This window comes from Erigeron canadensis, chromosome 1 (genome assembly GCF_010389155.1).
Source record: "Erigeron canadensis isolate Cc75 chromosome 1, C_canadensis_v1, whole genome shotgun sequence".
NCBI classification, from domain to species: domain Eukaryota; kingdom Viridiplantae; phylum Streptophyta; class Magnoliopsida; order Asterales; family Asteraceae; genus Erigeron; species Erigeron canadensis.
The window spans coordinates 6,618,716-6,628,010 of NC_057761.1; the positions used below are offsets into that span (position 1 = coordinate 6,618,716).

General features: G+C 36.7%; 1 protein-coding gene across 1 annotated transcript; it reads left to right on the plus strand.

Moving 5' to 3' along the window:
* Positions 1–610: 610 nt before the first annotated feature.
* LOC122602915 (damage-control phosphatase At2g17340-like) lies at positions 611–8,892 on the plus strand. The gene is made up of 12 exons (XM_043775531.1): positions 611–889; positions 1,512–1,577; positions 1,830–1,896; positions 1,987–2,055; positions 2,290–2,430; positions 2,952–3,080; positions 3,186–3,272; positions 7,598–7,672; positions 7,789–7,866; positions 7,964–8,041; positions 8,450–8,512; positions 8,593–8,892. The coding sequence occupies exons 1-12, from the start codon at positions 720–722 to the stop codon at positions 8,674–8,676; spliced, it is 1,107 nt and encodes a 368-aa protein (XP_043631466.1). The 5' UTR covers positions 611–719; the 3' UTR covers positions 8,677–8,892.
* Positions 8,893–9,295: the final 403 nt, after the last annotated feature.

Sequence of the window (9,295 nt, forward strand, 5' to 3'; positions counted from 1 at the left end):
ATCAACAATATTCGACGTAAAGCGGCCTCTCGGACCCTCTGACCGTAAGGGAATCGCCGACAAACACCAACAACCACACTCACACCTCAGGTTGAGCCATAGTGCGATAATTTGATCAAACGGTACCGATACTTCCGGAATAATAACTCTTTTAAGCATTGAAATGAAGTCTTTCAATATGGGTTTTTATCACAAAATGGACGTTCATCACAAATACATATACTTGAATGTCAAGTACATGATCATAAGTATATTTATATTTAAAACTGGTTTCAAAAAATTCTATAATAGAAAAATTATTATAGCATGTGCCATGTGGAAAGACTACGGCAAACAATTCCATCAATATGTATCAGCTAATAATTACAGTGACGAAGCTGTGATTATTGTACCACAACTTGCAAAGTATAATACTTGGAACCGTATATCTTCAAAATTACAAGCTTTTATGATTTAAATGTACGAAGATCTAATATTAATAATATCATAAGCCCCGTTACAGTGTTGGATACGAGTATAAAATCTAGTTATATTATTACAACATGCGTTTCAAATAGCCAAACACCCATCCGGCGCAAAGAGTAATAATTACGAGTAACAATTTAACATTATTATTATTCCATTAGGATCAAAAAATATCCGATCGCCACACAAACACTTTTGATCAGTTCCCCGCCTGCTGCTCCGCTTGGAAATTAATTAGCAAAAAAGAAAGAGAAATGGAGAGCTCGGGAGAGATGGTGGGGTTCCCGTTATTAATAACGCCGATCGAAACCAATTACAGGGCGTGCACCATCCCTTACCGATTCCCTTCTGACAACCCCAAGAAACCCACTCCCACTGAGCTTTCTTGGATCAACCTTTTCGCCAATTCCATTCCTTCTTTCAAGTATCCTTCCTTTCCTTTCCCATTTCCATTTCCATTTCCATCGCTATCATTTCATAGTTCTATATTTATTATTACTTTTCCAATTTTTATTCTAAAAGGTTCAAAATAGTTTTAGGAAGTAGAAAGGGTTACAAGTAATTTAACCAAAATAGCTTCTATTTTTTTACTGGATCATAAGATTAAATTTACCACATTTAATATACTGGTTAACTATGCTTGAAAACGTATCAAACTGTAGCTTGAAATCTGTAGTTCGTATCCGATTTTTAAATAGTTATATTGTGCGTAATCAGTCTTAAAAATGTTGATGCTGTATGTATCAAGATGTACGTGGCATCGTTATAAGTTTCCATGTCTAGTGCCACACCACTAGTTTACAAGTTTTTAATCGGTCGGATTCATGTAGTTAACACGTGCGGTTATCTAGGGAGGGCGAGTTTTTTGACCGTCCTAACTGGAGTGTTTCAATAGCCGTTTCTGAACACAACTTTCGCATGTTGCCTAGTGAGATTCGAACCTCAGATACGTAGATAGGAATATTAGAAAGTTAGATACACAAATTTTGCCTAGTATAGCATTTGTTTTCTAGTTTTGTATGTGTTACGTTAATATTTTGCCGCAGGAAGAGAGCTGAAAGTGATGAAACAGTCTCTGATGCTCCTGCAAAAGCTGAAAAGTTTGCTCAAAGGTATTACTATTATTTTCATTTGTAACCTCTTCATTCGCTACTTGTTTCATTTACAGGTTTCTACTCATATAGTTTACTTACTATTATTAAGGCAACAACATATTATTATAGTTTTCAACTAGCTAATCTTGACAATGTTTTCCAGAATTATCGTTGCACGTTCCTTAGTCATAGTTATGTTTTCTTTTTGTGTTTAAATTGTACACGGATTAGTGTTTCTTAGTACTTGACTTCAATGTTACTCATGGCAAGGTATGCTGAAATATTGGAGGATTTTAAGAAAGATCCTGAAAGCCATGGTGGACCACCTGATTGCGTAGTAAGCAAAAACTCCCTGGCATCCATATACTTGATGAAGTTGTACTGCAGTTATAGACATTGATGTATTTTTTGGTTTCGATTATTGCAGCTTCTTTGTCGTATCCGTGAGCTAATCCTCAGAGAGGTTGGTTTCAGAGACATATTCAAGAAAGTCAAGGTGAGAACAATATGTTTCACTTTTCACACATATCAATCATTCAATCAAGTGTCAGATGCATGTGAACCTACAATTGTTTCTCTCAATCCTTGATTTAGCTTTTGCTAGCAATTTCAGTGTGAAAGAGTGCATTTTTTTTCTATATAAACATGTAATATGAGTAACCTCAAACCAATACTTTGTTTTTAATGGAAGGATTGTTCTTTTAATCTTTTTTTCTAATTTGATGACTAGGATGATGAAAATGCCAAAGCAATAACCTTGTTTAAAGATGTCATTCATTTGAATGATGCTATTGAGGATGAACCAAAACGCGTGGAGAATTTGGTCAGGGGAATATTCGCAGGGAACATATTTGATCTGGGTTCTGCACAGGTAAGCAAATACTCTTTGGTAATATAAAACGCAAATTCTACCTGTTTGCCATTCTTTCTTTCTTTTTTTTTTTTTACCTGTTTTGCCATTCTACCTGGACATAACTAGTTCTTCATCTTTAATAAAGCAATTTGGCTGAATTATAGTATTTATATTCTGTATTACATTATTATGTCATCTAATAGCAGGTACTCAAACTTGCATCAAATAATGAAATGCATTTTTGATAACAGGCTAAGTGTTGATTGATCTCAATTATTATCTTCATTTTATGATATGCCGTCTTTTGACATTACTGGCTTAATCTATGCACACAAATGTTGATAACTTACGGAGAGTAAAATATATGCCCATGTTTTATCTATGCTATATATGTGAAATAAAGGAATCATTGTTATAGGTTCACTAGCCTCTCATTCGATCCCTGAGCACGTTTTTCTTATTGGGTATCCTTGAGCACATTTTATCATCATATGATAAATAATCTGGTTTCTGGTGTAACTTTTTTCTGATTTTTGAAGCTTGCAGAATTATTCTCTAAAGATGGAATGTCCTTCTTGGCTAGTTGTCAAAATATTGTACCCCGACCCTGGGTTATTGACGACTTGGATACTTTCATTGCAAAATGGGCCAAGAAATCTTGGAAAAAGGCAAGTCCCGCCATGATTCGTCCCGTAATCAAATAATTCTCTATTTTTATGCATGTCAGGGTGAAAATGTTACTAACCTTTATACATTTTTTTAAATCATAACAGGCTGTCATATTTGTTGATAATTCTGGTGCAGATGTTGTTTTGGGTATACTGCCTTTTGCTAGAGAATTGCTTCGTTGTGGGACACAGGTTGGTTGTCAAACCCAATATTTTGTTGATCTTGTAACTCAGATGCTTCTACATATTGATTGCCTAGCATTTCCCATGATAAATATGATTTTAGGAATTGATTTATATTTTTGATAGTTGTAATTTCTTTGTTCTTTGTGTGTTTTCTGTATGCCCAGTTTCTTAGGAAGGGAAAAGTATTATTTGCTTGCCATGGCCGTCTTGTCTTCTATGTAGATCATAACCTTAAAATAACAGTGTTTTCCAAATTTATTCATGTCTCGGAAAGATATCTAGAGTTTCATGCGTTGACTTGGAAAGTTCTAACTTCCTATTTAATCCCATTCAATGATTACCTTCAATGGTCAGTTGAATTTGGTACAACCTTGAAGGTTTAGTGCTAAGTTACCTCTGTGTTTGTTGTTTTTCTGACTAATAATGAAGCAAAGGCTACGTATCCAGTGTAGCTCCAAAAAGTTGAACCTAGGAATTAGATATAATAACATCAAAGCAAGAATGACAGAGTATAAAAAGAATCTGATGTAGTCCATTGACCACTATTGACTGTACTTGTATTATTTGTATGTGCTGTATGGAACTCCCAATTCTCAAATTTTTACCCAGATTTTTAAGCTAAACACTGCCGTGAGCCCTAAGTACCCGTAATGATAGGTGATCACATTTGATACCCGTATATAGCCGAATTCGAAGAAAGGATAGGCATACCTCAAACTAAGTCGAACCGGATCGGGTCCAGATCCCCTTGGCTGCCGGATGGGGGGGTCGGCTCCCTTTATTAGGCTAATCGGGGTTGCCCCCCCCCCCCCCCCCCCCCGGCGCGTCTATGGATCTTTCGGCCTTGGGTTTTAGGACTTGACTTTTATTCAAATAAACATCTACATCCACACAGCATCCAAATGTTTGATTCGGGACAAGGTACGAGATTAGGAAAATACGTGTCAAATGAGGATTGTCTACAGAAGATTGCGTTCGACAGCCCGAATCCTCGTACTAACCTTTTATGGGCCCAAAGATCAATAAAAGAACAAGCCATGTACTTACGTTACCCCAATTTGGGATTATGTAAATAGCCCCAATCATTAGGTATCATGCACGTTACTCACAATCATTTAATCACATTCATTCAATCCTTCTAAAATTCTGAGAAATGCAATTCTCATTTTAGGTCAACCATGATGACCTTAGATTCCATCGTTATACAACTTGTCAATCTAAGCTTAAACAATAGGCCTGTTGAACCAAACTGATTTTTTAAGGTAATATATGGGAGGTATGTAGTCCCTTTATTTATAATAAAGTTATGTGCCTTCACGGCCATGTGATCTTGCACTCTTGTTTATGGGTTGAAGAAATAGAATGAGATTTGGGTCATATTAAGGGTTTTTTTTTTAATAGTTGACCCCTTGCAATATTAAGAGTTCTTTTCCGGTAATAATATGATACCCTCTTTGAATCCTTACCCTAGTTAGATAATATCAACGCCTTAGTTGGGACTCAGGGATAACTACATAAAAGTCTTGGTTTTGCTACAAATGTGGCATCTAGTGAAGGTTATGTGTAACTAAATATTAAAAGTTTGTTTCTGCCCCCTCTGGACACTTGATTGCACTCTAAGACCTGTTAGATATGTGCCAACCGAGACCTGGCTGTCATTTAGAAGCCTGTGCTTCTCATGTCTTGCACAGCCAATCTGCCTTGTGGATTCATTTGTGTGCTTAATGTGAAATCATATCCTCTGATGATAATTCCTTCATGGTTTACTATGGACGCCACTATCCTATCTTGTATGAGTAGTTGTTATAAAACCATATCATTTTTCGTCATCACTTACAATATTCTTGGGATACGCCTATACCTACCTGACCACATCTCATGTTTTACTGCCTGCCATAGTTCTCTAATCATATCTTGTTCTCATATGGCTCTGTTAATGCTTTATAGCTATCGTAAAAGGTTCTGGCGGCCATAAATGAGACCATCCATGGTCTTGTTTCATCTATCACACTGGGTTCTTGCCTGACCTCTTTGGCCATTTTGGTTGTTCCAAAAGCTTGGTCAAAGTGTCCTTGCTTGCTCCGAAGCTTCTAAAAGCCCCAGTGTTAGTTTCAAGAATGTAAAAGGTTCATACTCTAAATGCAACATAATGGAATGAATGTTATTTATATCAAGAAGATGTCTGAGACTCTGAGTACTAATATCCCAAAACTTTTATGGACTTTTCTGCTGATATAGAAAAATAACACTGTACCAAATACCCATAAGTGCTAAATTTGTAAACAATGGGATTGCAACATTCAGTTTTGATCATTACAATCTGATTATTCTCTGCAGTACTCTCCTCAGTCCTCACTAGACAGCTAATCTCTTGACTCATGACCTAGTACTTTTTCACAGTATTTTTCTGTAGAAGTTGTGGGTTACTTTTCTATATGGACTATTCTGTAATCTGTTTCTATCGACTGTGTGGTAACAGAATCGCCCTAGGAGCTTGTTACGATCCGACATCGGCCAAGTATGGGATTGGTTGGTGATTTATAAGCCTAGGTGTCCCCTTCTCATTTGAGCTAGCTTTTGGGAGTGAGTTCTACACTTAGCTTATGGCTTGATGAGAGCCTATTATGGAATGGGTTCGTATAAATTGGTATCAGATCCAGCCGTACCTTTCGAAATCCTAACACTCGAGTGGTGGCCTATGGAGTGGTGGCTTGGACCCGGAAAAAGAAGGGTGCCAACCGTGACCAATGAGCTTGGAGTGGTGGCTTAGACCCAAAAGAAGACGGGTGCTAGCCTTGACCAACGAGGACGTTGGCTCTTCAAAGGGTGGGGTATTGTTACGATCCCACATTGGCCAAATATGGGATTGGCTGGTGGTTTATAAGCCTAGGTGTCCCCACCTCCTTTGAGCTAGCTTTTGGGAGTGAGTTCTACACCCAGCTTATGGCTTGATGTGAACCTATTCAAAGCTCTGCAGTCTTATCTTTTCGATATTTATCTGGAGTATATTTTGTCTCGGCTTAGCCTCTAACCCTATAATCCCTGTCTTCTAGACGAATTCCATTCTGTTCCTGTTGTGCTTTCTGGTATGTCAAGGCATTGTTATTCTCCTTTTCTTATCAGGTGATGCAAGCCGTCAAGCAGGCAACAAAGTTGCTTATTCGTCTTCCCTTCTGACAAAGAAGAAAAAATGGAACTGTATTTTTGTTTCAACTCTTCCGAATTGTTTCAACTCTTCTAGTTTATATTGTAACCATGTTACACTGTTACACGGTTGCTTTGTAAAACTGATTTCAGAAGCATTTTCAGGGAGGAGGTGGAGGTAGGGAGGGACATGTACAGAGTTGCATCAAAGCTAGTTGAGAATTTTTCGAGAGTAGAATAGGAGACTGCACTATTGGTTGTGTTTTGTTATACCAAAAATTTGCTTAATAAATAATACCCAAACATACAAACATACCAGTAGTTGAGCATCATTTTATACTTTTTAGGGGTTTGAGCACTTCAAGCTTCTTTGTGAGGTTCTGCATGCTGGATAGAGCACATACTAATCTACTTTTTTCTTCAAATAGAACCGGGATTTTTTAAACTAATCCTCCAATCTGCATCATCCTGTTAACATCTTCAGCATATCTGGTTGTCTCACTGACTTCATTTACATTAACAAGCTCGCACGGATCATAGCCCTGCATATAAGATATTATATAGGTAGATCAAGAACTGGACTCAGTGGTATCTAAGTTTGTTGAGATTTTTTATATATAGTAGAATATGAGAGTCAGTACTCAGGACCACGAGACTATTCGTTGTGTTTCCCTACACAAAGAAACTAATACTTTAGCATAAAAGCCTGCCAGTAGTTGAGCATCATGTATACTTCTTAGGGGTTTGAGTATCTCAAGCTTCTTTATGAGTATCTCAAGAACTTACACAAAATGTTTATGTAATCCCTCTAGATATACAGCTCTCTGATGAAGGAAATTTAGGTCAATGATGAAGATTACGCATTTGGGTAGATAAAGGGTTCACTTGGATAAATATGATCAAAATGCTTGTCAGTACATAGGGTTATAAATTCAGAAACATTACGACTCTAATGCAAAAGAGTGACAAAACTGTCGATCCATGACTTAAGTAGTCAAGATGACTTGGTGAAAAGAGTAAACCACTAACTACATTGTAATTGATTGGAATAATAATATAACTATAATTGTCAAAGGTAACACAAATATGGATATATTGTGTGATACATTTAACGACCCCGGTTACCTTTCTTGTAAGGTTTTTCTTTCCTCATCTTATATTTCAATCATATGGCTGTCATGGTACAGGTTGTGTTGGCAGCTAATGACCTGCCATCTATTAATGATATAACTTATCATGAGCTACTAGAGATTATATCAAAGGTACTAGATCTTTAATTAATTTTGTATCATATGTCGTTGGATTTTGTTTAACTAGAGAGGTATTATTGCTGTCTGGTTGATATTTATATTAAATATGCTTTCTGAAAATCTACCAGTTGAAGGATGAAAATGGACAGCTTATGGGTGTGGATACTCAGAATCTTTTGATTGCAAATTCTGGTAACGATTTGCCGGTAAGATAGAGGAAGCTGTTTTATTTGGTTGTTCATGTGCCTCTTAGTTTGTTGAGAATTATCGAGTACAGTAATAGCGATCTAATTTTTAATACAGGTTATCGATCTCTCAAGTGTGTCCCAAGAGCTTGCATACCTGGCAAGCGATGCTGACCTAGTAGTTTTGGAAGGAATGGTGAGTACTTTTTTTGTATGAACCATGCACTATTGGTTTGTTTGCTCATCAGTTTATCCCTATGAGATTCCTTGAACTCATTAATATTGAAGCCATCTCAATTTGATGTTGTAAGTCTTGATTTCTAATTCTCAACTGTACATAAAATATCTGGCAAGCTCTCACTGTGATGGGTGGACCAACAGCCAACTTAAACACATGTGCCAACTTAAAATTGGCAACATGAAGTTAGGGAATTGCATATATGCAAGTTCTAAATAACAAATACAAGTACTCATGGTTCATTAGGCATCGGAAAGCACTTGCCACACATTATATACAAACATACAATTCTCAAGCAGTCATCTTTGTGATTGGTAATGTCTGTATGGAATAGCCACTGTTAGCTGATTTCTAATTTGTTGACAGGGTCGTGGAATTGAGACAAATCTTTATGCTCAGTTTAAATGTGATTCTCTCAAGATTGGAATGGTTAGCATTTTATTCATGTGAACTCCCTTTCGTGTTTTCCATTCCCTTTTGCTTTAGTCTTAACTTTTGCATACAAATAGGTCAAGCATCTAGAAGTTGCCCAGTTCCTTGGTGGAAGGCTCTATGACTGTGTACTCAAGTTCAATGAAGTTTCAAGTGGTTGAAGTCACTCTGCAAAGTAGATAGACTGTTTATTTGCAAAAGGCTGGATTAGATCGATTCTTTCTGATACTATAAACAACCTGAGTACCCTATATATGATATGGACTTTCCGTCTTGTCCTGATGAGAATCTTATGCCACTTTGTCGTTCTTCCAAACAATATTTTAGATCTTAGATTTTCACTGCAACAAATTTAATATTATATCCTCATTTGGTCCCTCTGAATAGTTGATTTACCAATCCTCATTTGGTCCCACTAAAGAGTTGATTTAGGCTTTTTGCTTGAAATGGTGTCCATTGTTTATGTTTACCAGGGCTCGTAAATGAACCAAATAGAGTTTATCTGTGTTGGTTCGTTTAAGTCTAACCAAACTAATGATTGAACACTTAGAAACAAACGGATTTTGTGTTCATGTTCATTATTTATTTACATTTAGACGAACAAAATGATTGAACGTAAACATTAATTGAACGAGAACTTGTTTGTTACGAAAACAAAGGTTCTTGTGCTCGTCCATTTAGAAGGGTTAAAGGAAACGTATAACCTAAAGTTAACAAATAAAAACGTATTAACGTCCAAAATTACAAACACCTTTGGTAAAGTTTCTCATGCTTATACGG